Source organism: Myodes glareolus, chromosome 26 (genome assembly GCF_982192425.1).
Source record: "Myodes glareolus chromosome 26, mMyoGla1.1, whole genome shotgun sequence".
NCBI classification, from domain to species: Eukaryota; Metazoa; Chordata; class Mammalia; order Rodentia; family Cricetidae; genus Myodes; species Myodes glareolus.
Window position 1 is genome coordinate 42,226,873 of NC_142051.1, and position 21,956 is coordinate 42,248,828.

General features: G+C 46.7%; 2 protein-coding genes across 5 annotated transcripts in view; one reads left to right on the forward strand and one right to left on the reverse strand.

Annotated features, from left to right (window-relative positions):
* The first annotated feature begins 844 nt into the window (after positions 1-844).
* Tdg (thymine DNA glycosylase) lies at positions 845-19,365 on the forward strand. 4 transcript variants are annotated; one of them, XM_085683232.2, is made up of 10 exons: positions 845-921; positions 4,558-4,694; positions 7,647-7,888; positions 9,329-9,398; positions 11,825-11,960; positions 12,105-12,187; positions 12,271-12,365; positions 14,874-15,045; positions 15,541-15,666; positions 16,004-19,365. In XM_085683232.2, the coding sequence occupies exons 2-10, from the start codon at positions 4,607-4,609 to the stop codon at positions 16,141-16,143; spliced, it is 1,152 nt and encodes a 383-aa protein (XP_085539358.1). In that variant the 5' UTR covers positions 845-921; positions 4,558-4,606; the 3' UTR covers positions 16,144-19,365. The 4 variants fall into 4 exon arrangements, with proteins under 4 accessions (XP_085539358.1, XP_085539356.2, XP_085539357.2 ...); XM_085683230.2 differs by having other exon boundaries at positions 893-1,028; XM_085683231.2 differs by having other exon boundaries at positions 893-1,028; positions 16,007-19,365.
* The window catches only part of Glt8d2 (glycosyltransferase 8 domain containing 2), a 30,906-nt gene continuing 26,313 nt past the window's right edge, over positions 17,364-21,956 (reverse strand). The window contains exon 10 of the mRNA XM_087902092.1: positions 17,364-20,233. Within this exon, the coding sequence (XP_087758218.1) occupies positions 20,064-20,233 (170 nt within the window). The 3' untranslated portion in view covers positions 17,364-20,063. The remainder of the gene's footprint in view (positions 20,234-21,956) is intronic.

The following is a 21,956-nucleotide window of genomic DNA, read 5'->3' on the forward strand; positions in this document are numbered from 1 at the left end:
TCACTAGAAGAGTTGTCTAAGGGAGTCTCGCGCTAACAACCATGACAGACGTCAAGAAACAAAAACCCACTCCGAAAACCCCCAAAGCCACGTGTGGGTGGTGGCACACGACTGTAATCCCAGTCAGTACTGAAGAGACTGACTTAGGTTGCTGCGGCCAATCTGCACTGCGGCCACAAAGTTCTAAGTCAGGCAGGGGTGCAGTGAGATCGTCTCATAAAAGAACCGCGGAGAAGTAAAAGTGGGATCGGTGTATCAGACTGAGGGAAGCCGCGATGCACGCAGCGTCATGAACTTAAAAGGCTAGTGTTCGCCTATCTACTAAGAGCCTCGCTTTAGAGATTCATAAACTGAGGCCCAAACGGTAGTGGCCTCCAACTCTTAGGTTTCTCAATTCCAAACAGAAATCTCCCACTACCCATCACAGTTACTGACAATAAAGACTGTTTTATTGTTGTCTTGGTTAAGGTACAGTTTAAATTTTATTATTATTATTGTTATTATTATTATTATTATTATTTTATTGTGTTTTGTTTTTGCTTTTAGAGAGTGGGTTTCTGGGTAGCCCTGGCTGTCCTGGAAACTCACGCTGCAGATCAGGCTGGCCTCGAACTCCGATAGGCCTGCTTTTGCCTCCCGAAAATGACAGGCAGAGCACAAAATTTGGTGTCGAAAGCCATGAAGTTGCCACCAAGCCTAAGCGTCCACCTAACATCCCAAAGCTGGACCAGAAACTCAGCGCCCACAACAGCTGACGTCAGCCCAGCGCTCCCCAGCCACCTCTGGGTCCTCCACGTTTCCCGAAAGGCTACGCGGCGGCCGGCGTCACGTGACGGCACGCCTCCTCCTTTTCGGAGGGAGCCGGAAGTGCGCCCGGTGAGCTAGCGCCGCGTCCGTCCGCCGGCCGCCCCCGATCGCGTGGTGAGTGCTCCGCGCGCGCGCCTACCGGCAGAGCGGGCGCCCGAGGGCCCCGGCACGAGCGGCCGCGCCCTGAGCGGCGCCGCCATGGACACGGAGGGCGCGCGCAGGTAACGCGGACGCTCGCGGCTGGGATCGGCCCGGGGCCCGCGGCCCGCACAAAGGCCGGCCTGCGCGTGCGCGCTGGGGCCCGCCTCGTCCCTCCCTTCCCTTCCCCTCCCTTCCCCTCCCCCAGCCCGCGGGGGTCCTCCGGGCCCGGCTACCCGCGAGCTTTAAAAGGCGGCGTTCGCGGCCGCAGCCCCCGTATACGGTTCTGCACCCTGGGTCGCCGGGAACCGTGATGATGCAGCGGGGGCGCGGTTGGCGGGGTCGCTTGGTGGATGCTCTCGCGTGTGGAGTGTGCGTGTTTAACGTGCTAGGAAAGCGATCCAGAGATTGTATCTCTCTGGTGACCCTGCAGAGGATGATGTCACGGGGGTGTTGCCGAAGTATAGGTCTGGAGATTTAGACTCCTTTTTGTTGCTGTTATTTTGTTTTTCGAGACAGGGTTTCTCTGTAGCTTTTGGAGCCTGTCCTGGAACTAGCTCTTGTAGACCAGGCTGGCCTCGAACTCACAGAGATCCGCCTTACCCATCGCCCGGCTGAGATAAGAAAAACAAGATGGCAGAGCCTCTGCGGATAAACTGATGCCTGTTAACTATTAGGCCTGGTGAAGAATTAGCGTGCCTCTCTGTAGCAAATTCATTCATTTAGGCAAGACATTCATTCTCTCTTCTGCCAGCCTACCCCGCTGTGCTGTTTTACACCTCTGTAAGCGGGTTGTGGGGGCTGATGGCAGTTTGTGAGACTGAAGTGAAAGCCTGGCTCATTGGTGAAAGACTCAAGGACACACTGTAAAGGGGTCTGTCCTGGCAGGGCTTGTAGATCTGTCTATCCTCAACTCTGTTCCTTTACCAGCTGCAGGGTGCCAGTGGCCTGCTGATGAAAGGAATGTCTGTCCCAGCTCAACTTTCAGAGGGGTTTGTAGAACTGATGGATTGAATCAGCCTCATAAATAAGAGCTAAATGAATGGGATAGTGAAGCATTAACAAAATAAGGCAGGAAAAATGGCCACAGGCTGTGGACCATTTTCATATAATAGCTTGTGTAGCTTGTTCCCGAGAAGAAGGGAACTAACTACTCAGTTTCATGCTGATGCTGTGTTTGGGGTGTGTGTGTGTGTGTGTTTGTGTTGAGAAACCACAGACAGCTGTAGGAATCAGCCCTGGGAATGGGGAGGGGAGTGAAGAAGGGGCCTAAGAGAGAAAGCAATTTGAGAAGGAAAGAGGCCTCATGGAGCAGTTGAGACCAACAGATGAGGGAAGAAAAGAGAACCGGCCCCTTTCATGGAGCATTTGAGTTTGACACAGAATGGCAGGTCTGGGGCCTGTAATGGTTCATCACCATCACTGGCTGCCTGAGCTGGAATCACCTAGACAACACAGCTCCTGATCTGTCCTTAGGGTGTTTGCAGGGAAGTGTAACTGAGGAGCTGCCCTGAGTGTGGTGGTATTGGCAGCTGTCAGTTGCCGGAGGCCTTTCCTTTGCAGGCCTCTGCTCAGTGAAGCTGGATCTCGGACGGCACTGCACAGAAGAATGCCAGGATGAAGTTGATTTCGAGGCTGAAAAGAATCAGGGGAGTCTCTAGGCTATACTGCTCAAGCCCTTTCTAGGGCCGTGATAGCTCAGGGTTCAGAGCAGGGCCGTCCCAAGTATTTCTCATCACTTTCACGCAGTGTGCTTGCGGCAGGAAGTCAAGGCATATGAGGCTGTTAGCACGGTGCTCTCAAATGGGCTGAGCCAGGGAAAGGCATTCTTCCAGGGTGGTACACAAAGACCTGAGGAAGCAGAGCTCACAGCAAGGTAGTGTGGAAAAATCTATTGTTACTCATGGGAGGTGTGTTTGAGACAGGGTTTTTCTGTGTAGCCTTGGCTATTTTGGAACTCTAGACCAGGCTGGCCTGGTACTCAGAGATCCGCTTGCCTCTGCTGCTGGAGTGTTGAGATTAAAGGTGTGTGCCACCACTGCCTGGCAGTTAAAAGTTAGGTATTAACTTGGCCATTTTACTGAGATAAGACTAATTACAGAATTAGCTCATTTAACCTTTGCTTTTTTACTTAAGTGTAAAGTAAACATTTACTTAATATGTGCCCCATCTCTGCAAGTGTGCATGGAGTTCCGAAACTAGAGTTCCAGGGGATTTGAGGGCTGCTGACATGGGTACTGGGAATGAACCTGGATCCTCGAGAGCAATTGTCTCTCCAGCCCTTACCTCTTGCTTTCTCGGCTTCTTTCTTCCCCCCAAGACACTGAGAAACAAAGACACCAGGCAGAGTGTCTTCCCACAGAGAACGTAACTTTTCTTTCTTCAAATAATAAAATCTTTTCCATTTTTCTCTGAATGCATCCTTCATTTGGTGCCATTATTTGATACTGTTGTGGTCCATCTGTGTCCCTTGGTTTTGTGCTGATGGCAGTCTGAGAAGTTTTATGTCACTATAAAAAGGCTTTTGAGCCTGGCAGTGGTGCTGGCGCATGCCTTTAGTCCAGCACTCAAGAGGGAGAGATAGACAGATCTCTTGTGAGTTCGAGGCCAGCCTGGTCTACAGAGCAAGTTCTAGGATAGGTTTTTTGGTTTTTTTTGTTGTTGTTGTTTTTGTTTTTAAACCAAAAAGAAAAGAAAGGCTTTTGGATATTGCTTCCTTTGAAGGCTTGGGTTTAGAGTGGGTTTTGGCTGATTGCTTGATTTATGTTTTGAGTCAAGTCAGGATCTGTCTGTAGCTGGTATTCACGGTCCAGCTTTCTCCTCACCAGGGTTAGGATAACAGGTGCGCATCTCCTTGCCCAACAAGGCCTGCGTGCTTTACTTAAATGAAGTGTAAGTCTTGTTCAGAAGACAGTTCAGAGGTATCTGTTTCTTCAGTTAAACAGATACTTATAATCTACCTCTACTGTCCAGAAAGTGACAAGCAACAACTAAAACAAGCCAACAATAATAAACCGAGTCCAGTGGGTACATTAAAGCACACAAACAGCCAGGCAGTGGTGGCACACACCTTTAATCCCAGCACTTGCGAGGCAGTAGCCAAGGCTACTCAGAGAAACCTTGTCTCAAAACACACACACACACACAGACACACAGACAGACAGACAGACACACACACACGCACACACACACAGACACGTACACACACACACACAAACCAAAAGAAAACCCAAGTTACACTGTTAGGATGGGGAAATCTTTGTGCCAAGATGGGGAGTAGTGCTTATGGGGATATAAATTATACTTGTGAATATTTTTAATTCATATGGATTGATAGTCCTTCAAGACTATCTACTAGAAAGTTGCTGTGATCTAGTTTCAGAGAGGACTGGCGGGCTTCAGTGGCACATCCAGTCACTACACAGCGAGAGTCAGTGTTTGTGTGGTGAGTGCTTGGTGAACGTCAGGGAGCAGTGCGCACTGGAGAGTCAGCCTTCCTCCTCGCCTATTCCTTTGAATAATGACTACAGTCTGGCTATAAAATACCTGGATACTGAAGATTTGTCCACCCGATCACGTAAACTCACAACTTCTACCCATCTGCTCTTTCAGCTATTCTCTGGAGCAAGGTCAGGGTTTTCACTCCTTTCCATCTCTACAAATGATGGCCGAAGCTCCTAACATGGCGGTGATGACTGACCAACAGATGCCAGCAGAAGCTCCTGCCCAAGAACCTGAACCTGTACCAGGTAATTCTTAGCATGCTAGTTTAAAACCATCCCCCAATGCCTCCTCCCTTGGTAAAGCAGTAGTAAACACATGACCACATCTGCACACTAAGTGCTGTACAGGAGCGCAAAATGGCAACCCGAGACCTATGTCACTAGCATCTGACTTGGACTCAGAGGCAGCAGAACACTAACACAGGAGCTCTAAAAGTTGAGGTAAAGCGACGTTCTGTGAGTGACAGCGAAGAGAAGGTGCCACTGAGGGGGCAGAGTTGAGGCATGGCAGCCAAAACCCTGAGCAATTGTGTGGATTCTGAAGTAGAGAAGGAAATGGTGGGCAGGGGCCAGATGAGGCAGTCAGGCTTGTGTTGACCCTAAGCAGTGCGCATTCTGTTCCCAACGCAGTGGAGAGCTGTTGAGGATGGGAGCAAGGAAGTGACTTAAATGGGCATCCTAAAGTCAGTCTGGAGGATAGATTAAGAGCAAGACAGGCTTGACGGCAGGGAGTGGATTAGAGACTGTTTATATAGCCTGAGGAAGATAGAAAGAAAACTGGGGGGTATGGGGAAGTTGGGAAATATTTAGGTAGAATTGCTTGTCTAGAGTTACTGTATTTCATGTAAATGGTGAAGGAAAAGGAGAAGCCCGAAAGTACCTGTCGTGGTCCAGTACATGATTATAGTGACTTACTTGACACTGGGTGACATTATTATGTTTATGTGTGTTTAGCCTGCTTGTGTGTCTATGCACATGTGTGCCTAGTGCCCACAGAGGCCAGAAGAGGGCATCAGATCCCTGGAACTAAGGTGGCAGGCAGTTGTGAGATGCCATGTGGGTGCTGAACATTGAACTCAGGTCCTCTGGAGGAATAGCTGATCTGCTCTTAACCACTGAGATATATTCCCAGCCCCTAGTGACATTTTTTTAGAAGTATGGTTTTTTTTTTAAATGTTTTATTGTGTTGTTTTATGTGTATGGGTGTTTTACATGCCTATCTGGTGCCTTCAGAGGCTAGAAGAGGGGGTGGGAGCCCTTGGAATTGGAGTTCCAGGAGGTTGTGAGCCGCCGTACAAGTGCCGGGTCCCCTGCAAGAGTGGCCAGTGCTCTTAACCACTGAGCATCTCTCCTACCCTGAGAAGAGATTTGTGCACAGCTCTGCGGGTTCAGGGGCATGGCACCAGCATCTGCTCAGCTCTGGGGAAGACCTCATGGCAGCTGGCACCACACAGGCAGAGTGCGTGAGAGAATCACGTGTCCCCCCCCCCCCCCCCCCCCCACCGAGAGCCACAGAGCCAGGGATCTGATAGTGCCATCTAAGGCGTTCCTCCAGCTAACCCAGGGGCCTTAAAGGTTCCACAGCTCCCGGAGGACTAAACATCAAACACAGCTTTTGGTGGGCAAACTCAAGCATTATCAAAGCGCACAGTTGGCCAAAGCACACAGTTGGTTACAGGAAGTGCCACACATTGAGATGAAGAATTAGAAGAGAGGCCAGGAGATGGGGGGGGAGGTGGAGGTGGCGTAGTGGTGGCAGTATTTACACAAGGAATGTGCTCACAGTTGGTGCATCGCTCCAGGGCTGTACCTCACTTATTGGCTGGAGCCGCCTCCTGCCTTGCTGCTGTGTTTGCAGATGCAGAACACTAGGGCTGCACCAGCTGCTGGTCTATGGTGGTGGAGCCTGGTAAGGAGGGGCAGACGCAGCCTTCCAGGCTTGTGGGAGAGCACATAGTAGAATGGGGAGGAAGCCTGAGGAGACAGGAAAGCATTCAGAGAGTTCTGTTTCTCTGCCTCGGCAGGCAGAAGTGCTGTCAAGAGACACCTGGCTGTCGAGACTGTCAGTGGGAGTGACAGGTGGTGACACACACATGGGCAGAGACACCTGGCTGTCGAGACTGTCAGCGGGAGTGACAGGTGGTGACACACACATGGGCAGAGACACCTGGCTGTCGTGACTGTCAGCGGGAGTGACAGGTGGTGACACACACATGGGCAGAGACACCTGGCTGTCGAGACTGTCAGCGGGAGTGACAGGTGGTGACACACACATGGGCAGAGACACCTGGCTGTCGAGACTGTCAGCGGGAGTGACAGGTGGTGACACACACATGGGCAGAGTAGCCCTCAGCACACACTTCAGTCTCAGTGTCAGTAGTGAGTTAAAAGCTCTGCCTGTGAGGACAGGGCCTCACTGTAGACCAGGCTGGCCTTGAACTCACAGAAATTCTTCGCCTGCTTTTGCCCCTTGAATGCTGGTATTAAAGATGTGCACCAGCCTTGTTCAAAAATTTGCTTACTTAATTATTCACGTACTGATAGAATTCCTATAAAGAGGTTCCCTGGGAAAACCAAGTGAGACTGTATAGGGAATCAGTCTGTGACTCACATATTGTAGGAGCCCGCTTGTGTTCCCAACTGCCCAGACTCCTAAATAACCACACAGAAACTATATTATTTGCAATACTGTTTGGCCAATAGCTTAAGCATATTTGTGTTCCTGGCTGCCCAGACTCCTAAATAACCACACAGAAACTATATTATTTGCAATACTGTTTGGCCAATAACTTATTTAAGCATATTTCTAGATAACTCTTATATTCTAAACTAACCCATCTCCATTATATTCTAAACTAACCCATCTCCATTAATCTGTGTATCGCCACGTGGCTGTGGCTTACCAGCAAATTTCCAGTGTGTCTGTCTCTGGCTTCCCAACTCCGCCTTCCTTCTCCCAGCATTCAGTGTAGTTTTCTCTGCCTAGGTCTGTTCTGCCCTGCCCTGCCCTGCTCTGCTATAGCTCAAAGCAGTTTCTTTATTAACCAGTGATATTCACAGCATACAGAGGGGAATCCCACTTCAGTTACATGTGCCTGGAGGGAGAGGAAAAGGGGAACACATTGCAGAAGCCAGTGTTGGGAAAATCGGATAGCATGGCTGCTGTGGAATTCCACATTCTGAAAATCCCTGTTTCAGAGGCTCCAAAGAGAAGAAAAAGAAAAACCAGAGCATCAGAACCCCAGGACCCCGTGGAACCCAAAAAACGTGCTGAATCAAAAAAATCTGGCAAGTCCACAAAGTCAAAAGAGAAGCAAGAGAAGATTACGGACACGTTTAAAGTGAAGAGGAAAGTGGACCGCTTCAACGGGGTTTCCGAAGCTGAGCTGCTGACCAAGACGCTGCCCGACATCTTGACCTTCAATCTGGACATTGTGATCGTAAGAATCTTTGTCCTTTCTGACAGTAAATGTCACTAGAGGATTAACTTAGTAGTGGTTCCTACAAATCGCATTCTTCTGAACAGAAGGTTTCTGAGAAACCTTGGGGTTTGGGGGGCTGAGTGGTGTGTTACCTTCATGAGGTTGTGTTATGTGTGGTTGGATAAAAAGTGAGCCTGAGATTGGGGCTGCCTGCGTTCAAACCTCCCAACAAGGGAAGGACATGGGCAAGCCTTCATCTTTACAGTTTCATCACTGGTGAAGCCTGAGTTTCTCCCTCACGGGGTTGCATTGAATGAAATAATCCGTGTGAGCCACTTAGGTTGCATGATAGTTGGTAGTTCTCGGTAAATGACGGTACTGGAGTGGTTTTGCTTCTTGATATTTTGAGATAGACTCACTGTGTAGCCCTGGCTGGCTCCAAACTTGCAACAACCCTTGGTACCTCTGACTCTGTTACGAGCCTGAGCCAGCCTGACAGTACTTAATTTGAGCTTAGGTCTGTAACTGTAAGAAACTAGAACCGAATGAATGTCAGTGGACAGCGTTGCAGGCGGTCTGTAGAGAGAGTGACTGTTTGGGAGGCTGGCAGGACGTGGCTCAGACTGGCTGCTGGAAGATCCACCTCTTCCCTGACTGAAAGCGGCATGTCTCAGTAGGGAGTCCAGTTGGCCTTTTGAAAATAGCAAATTTTCGGAAGTCGTTTCTATATGCTGCAGTAATTATAATCAATTCCATTTTATCTGCCGCTCCTGTATAGAAGTCCAAAGGCCTAAGCCTGACTTTTTCTTTCCTTTCAGCATCTATAATAGTGCAATGTACCAGGCTTCACTGTTTTATATGTATATGGTGTACTTTGTTTGTGTTTACTGCCCAGTTACCCTCTTGTCCTTTCTTCCCTGATCTTTTTTTCTTATTAAATGGTCTTCCTTTTCTTTCTTTTTTTCATTCTTTTTTTTTCTTTTTCTGTTTTTTGAGACAGAGTTTCTCTGTGTAGTCCTGACTGTCCTTTACCTCGCTTATTAGATCAAGTTGCCCTTGAACTCGGAGATCCGCCTGCCTCTGCCTCCCTAAAGGCATGTGCCACCACAGCCCAGCTTTCTTTTTTCCTTTTTTCCTTTTCTTTTATTCTCATATAGCTGGACCACAGTTTCCTCTCCCTCCCCTCTTCCCAGCCCCCCCCCCCCCCCCCAGATCCACCTCTCTCTCCTGGAGGACACCAACCAGACGTGGCAGAAAAGCTACACTCAGATCAGGCACAGGCCATCACGTCTAGGCTGGGCGAGGCAGCACAGTAGGACGGAAAGGGTCCTACAAGTAGGCCGAAGAGTCAGAGATAGGCCCCGCTCATTTTTTGTTTTAATAGAGAATTTTATTTAATTTAATAGAGAAGAACTTAAGCCCTATTTTCACAGATAAACTGTTTATTTTGTTTTGTAGATCGGCATTAACCCAGGACTGATGGCTGCTTACAAAGGGCACCATTACCCTGGACCTGGGAATCACTTCTGTAAGTTCTGCTTGCACTGTGGAATGAGCTGTGTGTATCAGGATTAGCAGGCTGACTTTATGAGAATGATACAAATCAGATTTACTCAGATTTCCTTTTTCTGTGCATGTTCATGAAGACCAAGGCGAAATGGTCTGTCACTCTCACGTTCAGTAGATAGACTAGAGAGCAGGGTGTGGAAAAGCGCATCTGCAGTGCTTGTGGGGCTGGGAGTAGACACAGGACCTTGAGCTAAGCTTATATTCTACGACCAGCTAACCCGTACTTTCTCTTCGCTCGATGTTTTCAAGGTTTTATTTATTTGTTATTGTTATTATTATTATTATTATTATTATTATTATTATTTGTAATTGAGACAGAGCCTCTTTGCGTAATTCTGGCTGTTCAGGGACTACTGTTTAGACAAGTTGGCTTGAACTCACAGAAATCCCCCTGCCTTTGCTTCACAAGTGCTGGGATTAAAGGCATGCACTACCATACCTGGCCTTGATTTTTATTTTTAAGAGGTGTTTGTGTGTGTGCATGCATGCGTGTGTGCTTGTTTGTGTGTGTGCTTATTCCATAGATATGGTAACAATAGTACTTTGTTGTGACCATGTAGACCTGTGGGGTTATGACCCCTGTGGCAAACCTCTAGCTCCAAAAATATTTACATCACAATTCATAGCAGTGGCAAATTATAATTATGAAGTAGCAGCAAAACTAATTTTATGGTTGGGGGGCCGCCACAATGTGAGGAACTATAATAAGGGTTGTAGTATTAGGAAGGTTTAGAACCACCAGTGTAGACAAAAGCATTGGTGTTCCCAGAGTTTGTAAGTGCTATTTCCTTAGAGAGATGGAAAGTATCGATTGTGGCGCCGGAAAGGTGGCTCGGAGGGTGGGGCATTGGCTGTTCTTCAGAGCACCCGGGTTAGAGTCCCAGCACCACATGGTGACTCCAACTGCCTGCAGCTACAGTTTTAGAGGACCTGATACTCCCTTCGGCACCAACCCCACAAGTGGTGCACAACACCCTAGGCGAAACACCTGTTAGAGTTGTCTTTATTTTATTCTTTGTCAGTGTGGCACGAGCTCAGAGTGATTTGGTGAGAGGGAGCCTCTCTGAGAAAAGCCAGACTGGGCTGTGCGGTGTTCTCTTGACTAATGACTGCTATGGGAAGGCCCAGATCTCTGTGAGTGACCCACCCCAGGCAGGTGGTCCTGAGTGTATAAGAAAGCAGGCTGAGCAAGCCAGCAAGGAGCATCCTCCATGGCCTCTGCGCCACTGAGTTCCTGCCCTGACTCCCTTCAGTGATGGGGTGGGACCTGAGAGATGAAAGATGAAATGAACCTTCTCCTCCTCAGATTGCATTTGGTCATGGTCTTTATCACAGCAGTAGGAACCCTGACTGAGACACACCCATACACATAAAATCATACTTAGATCCATTGCTTGTTAGATATCAGTTATATATAAAATGCTTTGACTGAGACATTCTCTAAAGATAGTTCCAGTGGAAGATGATAGCAGCGAGGGCTCATTCTTCCCTAGTGAGCTGGCACTGCTACTACTGTGTGCCCTGCGTATGGAAGATGGTTGTATGTGTTGCCCTGCGTCTGTAAGACATTCGTACGTGTTGCTCTGCATATGTAAGATGTCCGTACTGTTGCTCTGCGTATGTAAGACATTCATGCGTGTTGCTGTGCGTATGTTAGATGTCCATACGTGTTGCTATGTGTATGGGAGATGTCCATACTGTTGCTCTGCGTATGTAAGACATTCGTGCGTGTTGCTATGCGTATGTAAGATGTCCATACGTGTTGCTATGCATATGTAAGATGTCCATACGTGTTGCTATGTGTATGGAAGATGTTCATACGTGTTGCTCTGCGTATGTAAGACATTCGTGCGTGTTGCTCTGTGTTTGTAAGATGTCCGTATGTGTTGCTCTGGGTAAGATGTTCACACAGACGCTTCACCACTGCCTACTAGAGCAGTGCGTGTCCTCAAGAAACGCTCCTTATCAGAGAGTTAAGATTCCAGATGTTTAGGCTATAAATCGTAATGTAATGTTGAAACTAGCACCATATTGTCCCTGTTATTTTTTTTAATTCTGAGGAAGTGTTTTAGTTTCCTCCACTCTCGGGGTGTTTCAGTCTCCAGGGCAGTCCAAAGGCAGATGGTGGCATTGCCAGTAACTGGGTAAGAACATGGTTTGAAGCTATGTGTGCAAAGATACTAGTTTCTTGTAGGAAAATAATGGTTACTAACATCATAGAGATTAGCATGGTATCCAGCCTGCTCTCATTATTAGAGCTGGGTTACAATTTTTAATATTTCCTAAGTCCTTTATCTCCCTCCAGTTGTAATGTAGGCTATTCCATCAGTTTTTTGGTAAAAGCTTTCTGCCTGCTGTGGAAGTGACAGAGTCCTCTTTTCCCAGGGAAGTGTCTGTTCATGTCAGGACTGAGTGAGGTTCAGCTGAACCACATGGATGACCACACCTTACCCGGGAAGTATGGCATCGGGTTCACCAACATGGTGGAGAGGACGACGCCAGGCAGCAAGGATCTGTCCAGGTAGCTGTAGAGCAGGGGCTTGTGGTGGTGCGGGCTGTCGTGTGCTAGGGACATTAGTGCATGACTTTCATTGAGAGCTGCCTGAAGGTAGCACGCTGTGTACACTCCGTGTTTGTGTTCCTCTGCTTCTTGTTTCAATTTTAGTAAGGAATTCCGGGAAGGAGGACGAATCCTAGTGCAGAAACTGCAGAAATACCAGCCACGAATAGCGGTGTTTAATGGAAAATGTAAGATTTACTTCTACAGTTTTTATTTTCTCTATGCTAATGTCAAGGGCAGTGTTAGATATGTTTGTGTTTTTCTATTTTAGGTATTTATGAAATTTTCAGTAAGGAAGTTTTTGGAGTAAAGGTCAAGAACTTGGAATTTGGGCTTCAGCCCCACAAGATCCCAGACACAGAAACCGTAAGTCCTCCCAGTACATTGTAGGCCAGGGGCCTCTGGCCAGCTGTCCTCATTGTCTCAGACACGGCCATTAGCCATGAGAAAAGCCGTCTGTTCTGGTAAATAAGTATCAGCTTACCCTTCCAGATGCAATTAGAGTTTTATTTAAAAGTATTTGTCAGCTAAATGTCAGAGGACCTGGCTCATAGGACATTCAGAATATCGTCAATGGCAGTTACTTAAGAATTTAGATGTACATATAAACACGAGCCTCATTGGTAAGATTAGCTACTTCGTTTGTGTATTTAATACATGCTAGACAAACATCCAGCCCCTCTTTTGCCACTGTCACATATCTCATATCATGAGACAGCCCTGTGGGTTGTTTTTAGCATTTATTTATCTGTTTATTTTTATGTGTATGGGTGTTTTGCTTGCACTTATGTCTGTGTACATGTGTGCAGTCCTAATGGAGGCCAGAAGAGGACCCCAGATTCCCTGGGACTGGAGATACAGTTGTCAGCCACCACGTGGATGTTGAGAACTGAACCCTGGGTCTTCTGTAAGCACGATCAGTGCTCTTAACCACTGAGTTACCATCAGTCCTATACAGTGATTTTCTAACTAGTTCCCATAGTCTTTGCTGCAGACACGTGGTTCCAGTTTTGTTTAGTACTTAAGAAAATAGGCGTTTGGCTGTCTTGTTTTATTTTGTTGTGCTGAGGTCAAACCTAGGTCTTTTTGTGCACCGGGCAGTAACTGTGCCACTTAGCTATACCCTGGCCCTCTTAAACATAGATTTCATACAGCACTCTTTTATTATTCAGTGTCTGGGGGTGGGGAGGCTGGTATTGGGGACTGAACCTAGGTTTCTCACATTCCAGGCAAATGCTCTGCTACTGAGCTATGTCCACAGCCTTCTTTTTACTTTTGTTTTGAGATAGAGTCTCAGTAAGTTGCCCCAAGTCGTCTTCACTCTACAGTTGCGGCTGGCCTTGAATTACCATCCTCTTGAGGAGAGGACGGGATTATAAACCTGTACTACCAGGCCTGCCCTGGACACAGCTTTTTAAAAACCACAGGGTGTACACCGAGACCGAGGCAGGCAGATCTCTGTGAGTTTGAGGCCAGCCTGGTCTACAAAGCAAGGTCCAGGACAGCCAGAGCTGTTATATAGAGAAACTTTGTCATCTTAATTCTATATATATTAGCAATTAAGAAAATGCCTCATGGGCTTGGCAGGATGGTCATTGAATTGGTTAAGACATTTTCTGACAGCCTGACAGCCTGAGTTCAGTGCCTGGACACATGTGTGGGAGGAGAGAACTGCCTCCCACATTTTGTCTGTCCTCTGATCCCCCTTGTACACACGCTACATGCCTGCCCTCACACCCAAAACAAGGAAGTGCCTCTCGGGCAAGGCCTCAGGCTGGTCTAATCTGGGTAATTCTCCAGATAACCTTCCTCTTCCCAGGTGATCCTAGATCTGGGTCAGTGACAGCCCAGCCAAGAAGTAACTATGGCAACTGTGGCAGCCCTCTCGGTGGCCCTGCACTTAGTGTGCTCTTTACCATGGAATAAGAAGCTGTTGATGTTTATAATGATTTAGCTCAAGGAGAAAGCAATTTACTCTTTTACTTTGTGTGGGTGTGGTGGGGTCCTTGAGGGTGGGTCTTACTATGTAGATCAGGCTGTGCCTCTGCCTCCTGAGTGCTCGATTAAAGCACCATCATACCCAGCCAGTCTACTCTGGGTTATTTAATTGAAGAATGTCTTGAGAATGTGCTGTTATAAAGCATGCTAGCATATCAATTAGGAGTTTCTTTAAACATGCTATAATCAAAGAAAAGTAATTACATGATGAGGAAACCTCAAAGAAAAATAATTATATAATAAAGAAACCGACTTTAAAAATCTCCATAAATATAGTAGTGCATTGTCTCACTTATGTGTAGAGAGGACAAAGCAACTTCTGCTCCTTGAAGGATAATTTGTCAACAACCAAAATGATAAATGTGTCTTTCCCTGTAGCTGTCTACTTCTGGTGTTTTATTCAGTTTCTGGGAGCATTCCCTAGAGTTAATGATAGAAGGAGGCAAACAACCTGAGCTGCAGTTGACTCTGGTTAGTAGGTTATAGGAGGCCTTTTCTGCCTTGCCCTCTGGTCAGAACATCTCTGAGAGAGAAGGAAGAGCGCATTGTGCGTGATGTTTATTAAAGGATGCCCTGGATGCCTCTGGTCGCCCACAAACACTTTGGGAAACTCAGGAGTGATGCGCCAGCCGAGGGAACTAGGCAATAGAGACAGCTGGGAGGGGCTTCACCGTCAACGCTGCACTCTTTTGTTCCTTTTAAATTGTGAGATACGGGTTTACTGTAAAAAGACAAGACTTGAGAGGAACGCTGGGGGAGCCATCTTTTTTAAGTACTAAGTTATTAAGCCGACTAAGCCTAAGTTTATCTAACCGCAGTATGAGTAGATTCAGTCAAATGTTAAAATCTCTGACACTTAAACCTTGTTGATCCCAGCTCTGCTACGTCATGCCGTCTTCCAGTGCCAGGTGTGCTCAGTTTCCTCGCGCCCAGGACAAGGTTCATTACTACATTAAGCTGAAGGACTTAAGAGACCAGCTGAAAGGCATTGAGCGGAACACAGACATTCAGGAGGTGCAATACACGTTTGACCTACAGCTCGCACAAGGTTTGTTCCATTCCCTTCCCTTGTCAGTCTCTCGTGTGTACAGAACAGAAAGGAAGTTGTAGATTTAAAGCAAGAGGAAGGGAATTTACAACCAGATGCTCTGGTGGCTGTTCACATCTTGTACCACAGCTTCCCCTGTCCTGGGTCTAAGGAGCACCTCCCTGCCTAAAACTGAGCGTGATGGATTTTCCCAGTTTCCGAGCTAATTTAGTATATGTTGCAAAGAATTTTAAGAAAAATAGCAAATGGGGCTGGAGAGATGGGTGCCTTGCTCAGTGGGTAAAACAAACAACTTTTTGCTCTTGTAGATCAGGTTTGGTTCACAGCCCCCTGAGACTCCAGTTGCAGGGGATCCATTGCCCTCTGGCTCCTTGGTCATCGGCATGCGTATGGGCTCATGCCGCTCACAAATAACAAATCTTTATATGACTCAGCTGAATTTGCATAGAAAACTCCTTACAACCCCAGTTTCACTCATCTCCTACCTTCCCACAGAGGATGCGAAGAAGATGGCTGTTAAGGAAGAGAAGTATGATCCGGGCTACGAAGCCGCATACGGCAGTGCATACAGCGGAAACCCGTGTGATAGTGAACCCTGCAGCCTTCCTTCCAATGGGCTAAGTATGTTTCCCTCCAGATTTGTTCCTTCCAGAGGACCGGGAGGCGATGGGAATGTAATAGAAACAGAAAGTAATTGTTGGTGATGTAGGAATACTAATACTATTACAATTAAGTGACTAAAGATTTTCACATCATTTTCCTAAGTCATGGCTTCTAAACCAACCCATTTGCATCTGCTTCTCTGAACAACAAATGATCTGAAAATCTAGTAGAAACTTGACATTGATTTGAAAAACTCACTTAGTATTTTAATAATTCTTCATTAATGCCTTTTAAAAATCTCCCAGTGAGATCAGTTGAAACTTGACAGTGACCTAAGATTCTTTTCCCTTCCCAGCAGCCAACAGTGCAGAGCTGAGAGGAGAAGCAGCTCCCAGCGACATTCCAAATGGGCAGTGGATGACGCAGCCGTTCACAGACCAGACCCCGTTGTTTAACAACTGTGGGACACAAGAGCAGGAAGGAAGCCATGCTTGATGGCGGTGTTTCTCAGCTCTGCCCCGGTGCTGCAGTTTTAATGCAGTTGGCAGGACCTAGAGCCTCGGTCTCCTGAAGACTTAGTTGGAATAGTTCCTTATGCTAGGGTGTAATTATATATGGAGCAGTTGTATGTACGGTAGAGTCAACTGTATGAGCCTATGTAGTTTGGAAGGAAAAAATGGGCTGTTTTGTACCTGAGTTTTGTATTTGAATTACCCATCATTCCAGCTTTTTATATACTATATTTCATTTATGAAGAAACAGGTTTTCTTTGGGAAATCAGTTTGGTGTAATTTTAAAATGCAACAGTCTGAATATTTATAGCTGATTCTTGACTGTGCATACCTAAATATGCCCTGATCCCTTTAAAGCCTCAGAAGGGCATGCTAGTAAGAATCAGAGTAGGAAAAGGCAGCTAACCCACTCCCAGTGGGGTCTGGTTAGTTTTGGGAGCTGGGGCTGTAGTCACACTCTCCAAATGATGTGTATGGCAGTTGCTTAGTATTAGAAACAGAGTGTAGCCTGGCCTTGGGGCCTGAGCCCTGCCTTTGGCCTCTCACTCCTGGGTGTTGGTCCTCTCAGAGGCAGAAACTGTTTGCTGAGCTGATAGGTTCCTGAGAATGCAGTAGACTTTTACAGTTTGCCAATCGTGTATTTGCTGAATTTCCCCATCAGTGTTTATCACTCTTCTGATTTTATCCGTGATGTGGAAAGTGATAAGAAATGAACTTTCAGGGTGAGCCATACGGTGCTGGAGGATAATTCTTTTTAAACTGGTGCTATGTGTACATGGGATGTACTAAGATTTTAGTCAATAATTTAAAAATTACTGTCACTGTTTGTTACTGTGGACTAAGTGAACCTCATGAAAAGGTTGACTTCCAACTTGTTTCCTTTTGTAACTGTTTATCACCACCTCTGCTTTAGCCCAGAGCTCGTCTTCTCCCATAACTCTGGGCTGTAATCTGTGGAGTTCTGTCCTCTGTGGGCTGCTGTGCGTTTTCCATGGTGCTACAAATCGTCCAGCCCATTCGGCTGGTGGATATAAAACTGCGTATTCAGAAATGCCTCTTGCATTCATCCTGATGGCGCATGACTATTCTGACTTGATGCATACATACCTGAGGAGCACGCTGGTTTGCAGTATGAAATGTCCGTGAGCTTTTTATTATATTCCACAGTCCGTCCTATAAATAAGGGAAGAATCATAACATGCCTTGTAGCTGTTGCAATGATGGGTTTTATTTTTTCTTAAGTCTAGGTCAAGCTGTGTACGAGTCATTATTTATTTTTTTTCACAAATAAAAATTTTATTTATGACAATCATAAGCATTCCACAGCTCAGAATCGTCCCAGGACAGAGCAGAGAACTCAAGGCTCTGTCAGCTGCTCCAGTCCAGGGTCCAGTGTGTGGTGCCCCTTCTGCCCTTTGGCTCTTACTTAACAAGTAGGAGGAGCTAAGGAATTCTGGCTTAAAAATATGAGTGCCAGTTGGCAGTTACATGAAATGATCTGAACAAGGCAATAGTGATCCATAACCAAATCAGTAAGGTGGTTAGGTTTTTCCGGACAGTGAACGCAGGGATGGCCTCTCCAGCCTCCCCTTTCCTGTGAGCCGTATCTCACTCATACTCTCAGGCCAGGCTTCTGCTGTGGCTTGCTGCATGAGGGAACCGCTCTGTCCAGGAAAGGACGCAGGTTGTCTCTCAGAACTAGCAGGACCTAGACATGGGAAACCTAGGCAAGAACCCCAAGGACAGGTCTCAAAAAAAAAAAAAAGCAGAGTTGGACAGGACAGTCGGTGAAAGCCACTTTAGTTCTGAGCTTTAGGGCGAGACTATATTTTCAGAGCCATAGCGCACAGAGAACAGAGACTCCAAACTGGGACTGAAGTTTCGGGAGGAGCCGAGCTTTTGACTGTAGAGGAGGAGGTGATGAACACATCCACAAAAGGAAAGAAGTCGGAGTCAAGGCATCGGCAGGATCGCTGGGCTGCTTCCAGAACCTTTGCTTTCCTCTCCTGGCGTTCTTGCTCATGTTTCTTGCGTTGTTCTTCCCTGGTGTGGAGAGGGCTGTTTGTAAGGTCTCCCGTGGACGCTAACTCTGCTCGCACACTCCTTCAGCTTCAGAGAAGTATTTTCTCAAGATTGCCCCAAGGTTTCAGCTTTCCCGGTGTGGCCTGTAGCTGAGGGGACGAGACAGGCCTACCTGGAGGTCAAAAGCCGGTTTCCTCTCTGTGGTCTTTAACTTAGGGGTCCTGAATACAGCCTGGCCTTTTGAAGCACTCCCCGGTAGGGTCACACGTGGAGACTTTGTAGTTCTGAGGTCTTGCTTTTCCTGCTTTTCTTGATTCTATAATATAGTAGGGTGACTTTTCTCAGAATGATCCTGGAAGTTAGGGACTCCATGGACTGTCATGTGCCTCTTTCTTGCTTTGGTGACATAACTGGTTCCCTTCAGCTCGCCCCTCACAGTTAATCTGTATCTCTGTCTTTGCACAGGAGACTGCAGAAGACTGATTCTCACACTGAGTTTTACTTTTTTTCCCCCCTTGTTTCTGGATTCAGGTGGACTTTCAAGGCTCTTGTCTGCCCGCAGGTTAACCCGGAGGCCCAGCCTTTTGGCTTAAATTTGCAGGTCACTGTACTTGAAGGAGTCCAGCTCCTCTGCAGAGGGGATGGTCATCACATTCTGCAATCCCGGCGACACCCAGAAAAGCAGCCAGACAACTCAAACAGCACCGTTCAAAACTGGCGGCTGAGTCATGTGATGCAAAGATGTTCTGCCTGCTGTTTACATGGACACTTTGTGCGGGTGCTCTGAAGTGCCTTGCGTCAGGGATTAGGATCAGCTGAGTCACTGTTTTCAGGGGACTAAAGCGTGGAACTGTGTATTGCTTCGGTAATAACTGTTGCAGCTTCCTTGAGTAGAGAAGTACCTTTAAATTATGACTGGAGAATGGGTGAGGGATGAGGAGTGAATGCTGATGTCTCCTGCACATGACAGCATGGGATTTTTTTCGCTGAGACTTTAAATTCACATGAAGTCTTCATGGTTTGAGAATAAATGTTAAGAACAGCCAAACTTAAGGTGCAGACTTTTCTATAGCAAGACTGAATGGTGTTCTTCCTTGCTTTAGACCTGAAGACAGTTTTCTTTCTATTGTATAGTAGAGTAATGCATGAGAAAAATCATAAAAACTTGAATATTTTATTTGTACAGATATCTTTTTTTTTTTTTTGGTTGTGCTTTTCGAGACAAGGTTTCTCTGTGTAGCCCTAGCTGTCCTAGAATTCACTCTGTAGACTATGCTGGTCTCTAACTCAACAGTGATTTTCCTGCCTCTGCGCAGCTGCTGGGATCAAAGGCATATACCACCACCTGGCAATATCTATAATTTTTTGTTTTTAATTTTTATAAAAGACAAAACTGGCAACCTTTTAAAAATTGAAAAACCTTAACCAGGCATGGTGCCTTTAATTCCAGTACAAAGGAGGCAGAACATACAGATCTTGTGAGTTTGAGCCAGCCTGGTCGATAAGTAGGTTCTAAGCCAGCCAGGGCTATAGAGAGAGAGACCCCCATCTTAAAACCAAAACAAACAAGAACAGCTACAAAAATACCTAACTGAAAAATTAGAGACTTTTAAGGTTTTCTGATGTAATTGTCCTCAAGTCAAGACCAGCCTGGTATACAGTGAGACCCTATCTCAAAACACCAGAAAAGGGGCAGGAGGGAGGTGGTGACAAGCCAGTTCGTAATTATCACTTGAACTTCAAGAAGTTAGGTCCGCCTGTGTGGTGCGTGGTTCAGTTTGTACGCAGTGGCTTTTTCCTTCCATTGCGGGTCCTGTGTATCAGGTGCTGCTGCTCGTAAGGAGCAGCGTTAGCAGGACACCAAGGCGCAGTTGGAATATGTCATCTATTGTGATGGAGTTTGAAGATCCCTGCAGGGTCAGGCACAAACCAGCTTTCCCATAGGTCGTTGTGAACACTAGGGAAGTCCCAGGGCTTGTGTCTTCCATTCCAGTGGAGTAGTTTAGCTTCCTGCAGAAAGTGCTCCGAATATCTTGCATCAGGGTTCCAGCCTTCAGTGTGCAGAGGAAGACAGGCTTGTTAGTGAGTACAGTTTATATGGAACATTGGATACAGGCTCACGGTAAAAGTCCCTCGTTAGCAGTCACACCTCCGCTAACCTCACTGGGGTGGCACTACAGTGCACACAGCTGATAAATAAACCAAAGGGTCAGACAGGGACCATAGCCTAACACTGCCATTCCTCAGAGTAGTCTACCATACTCTGAGAAGGTCATGCAAATATAACTTATACCTCAGCCTGTGGTTAGTTACCAGCTTCCGGCTGTCTCCACAAAGGAGCCCACCTCTGGGCAGAGGCACTTGGATGTGACAGCATCCTTGAGACATCTTTACCTCGGCTCCATGACACTGGAACTGCCTCAGAGGGCTGAGTCCAAGAGATAAGATTACTTTTAACTGATTTGCTTTATAGATGTTAAGTCTTTCTGTGTAGACCCAAACTTAGCATGTCTTATCATTACTGTTGCTTTTCACATCCAAGAAAAATAAAACCAGATCCCTTTCCAAACCATTGCTCTGCTCTAGGCCGACCTTACCACCTTGCATATCGGTAGTTGGCACTTCGCCAGGTGTGGTCCTGCCTCTGCTCCAGGATCATAACGTGCTTTTCCCCTTTCCTTATTGCCAACGTGTCTGTGTTTTGTATGCATGCATGTGGGCGTGCCTTTGTGCATGTATAAGGCCAAAGTTGACCCAGGTTTCTTACTTTCTTTCCAGCATTGAAGCAATGATCTCTCACTTTAACCCAGAGCTTGCCAATATGGCGGAACTAGCTAGCCAAGTTGCCCCCAAGAACCCTGTCCTGTCCTGAGTCCTGGAATTTCTGGCTTTGTGTTGCTTTTACAAGGGTCCCGGGGATCCACATAGTTCTCATGCTTATGTGGCAAGTGTTTGTTTTGTTTTTTTGAGACAGAGTTTCTCTTTGTAGCCCTGGCTGTCCTGAAACTCACTTTGTCGACTAGTTTGGCCTTGAACTCACTGAGATCCTCCTGTCTCTGCATCCCAAGTGCTGGCTGGGTTTAAAGGTGTGTTCCATCACCACCTTGCATGGCAAGTGTTTATCCACTGAGCCATACCCCAGCCCAGCTTCACACAGCTGTTCTTAGAATTATAGACCCCTGCTTTGGTGGGATTTTGTGTATACAGAAATGATGAGATTTGACTTAATAGCATTAAAGTGTCAACTATTTAAGGCCATTGTACACTGTTACACACCAGTAAGTTCTGTCCATAGTGTTTTGTAGAACATTGCAAAGTGGAAATTCTATGCTAAGCATCAGTCCATAAGCTTTTCTTTCCTTTCTTTCTTTGGTTTTTCAAGACAGGTTTTCTCGGTGTAGCTTTGGAGCCTGTCCTGGAACTCACTCTGTAGACCAGGCTGCCTCAAACTCACAGAGATCTGCCTGCCTCTGCCTCCTGAGTGCTGGGATTAAAGGTGTGCGCCACCACCACCACCCAGGTTTTTTTTTTTTTTTTAAGTTTCACATTCATTGCCTGCATATCTGTGTGAAGGTGTCGGATCCCTTGGAACTAGAATTCTAGACAGTTGTAAGCTGTCGTGTAGGTACTGGGAATCAAACCTGGGTCCTCTTAAAGAGCAGTCAGTGCTCTTAACTGCTGAGCCACCTCTGCAGCCCAGGTTCATAAGCTTTCCATGAATCCTAGAGTGTACCACCTTGCAGCTAAAGATAGCAGCTGCATTTGCAGATTCCG

Coding starts and splice junctions, on each gene's coding strand:
- Tdg (XM_085683230.2), top strand. CDS start 1,006: ATGGACACGGAGGGCGCGCGCAG. Junction 15,046..15,540: donor TGACCTACAGCTCGCACAAG/GTTTGTTCCATT, acceptor ACCTTCCCACAG/AGGATGCGAAGAAGATGGCT. Junction 15,667..16,003: donor CCTTCCTTCCAATGGGCTAA/GTATGTTTCCCT, acceptor TTCCCTTCCCAG/CAGCCAACAGTGCAGAGCTG.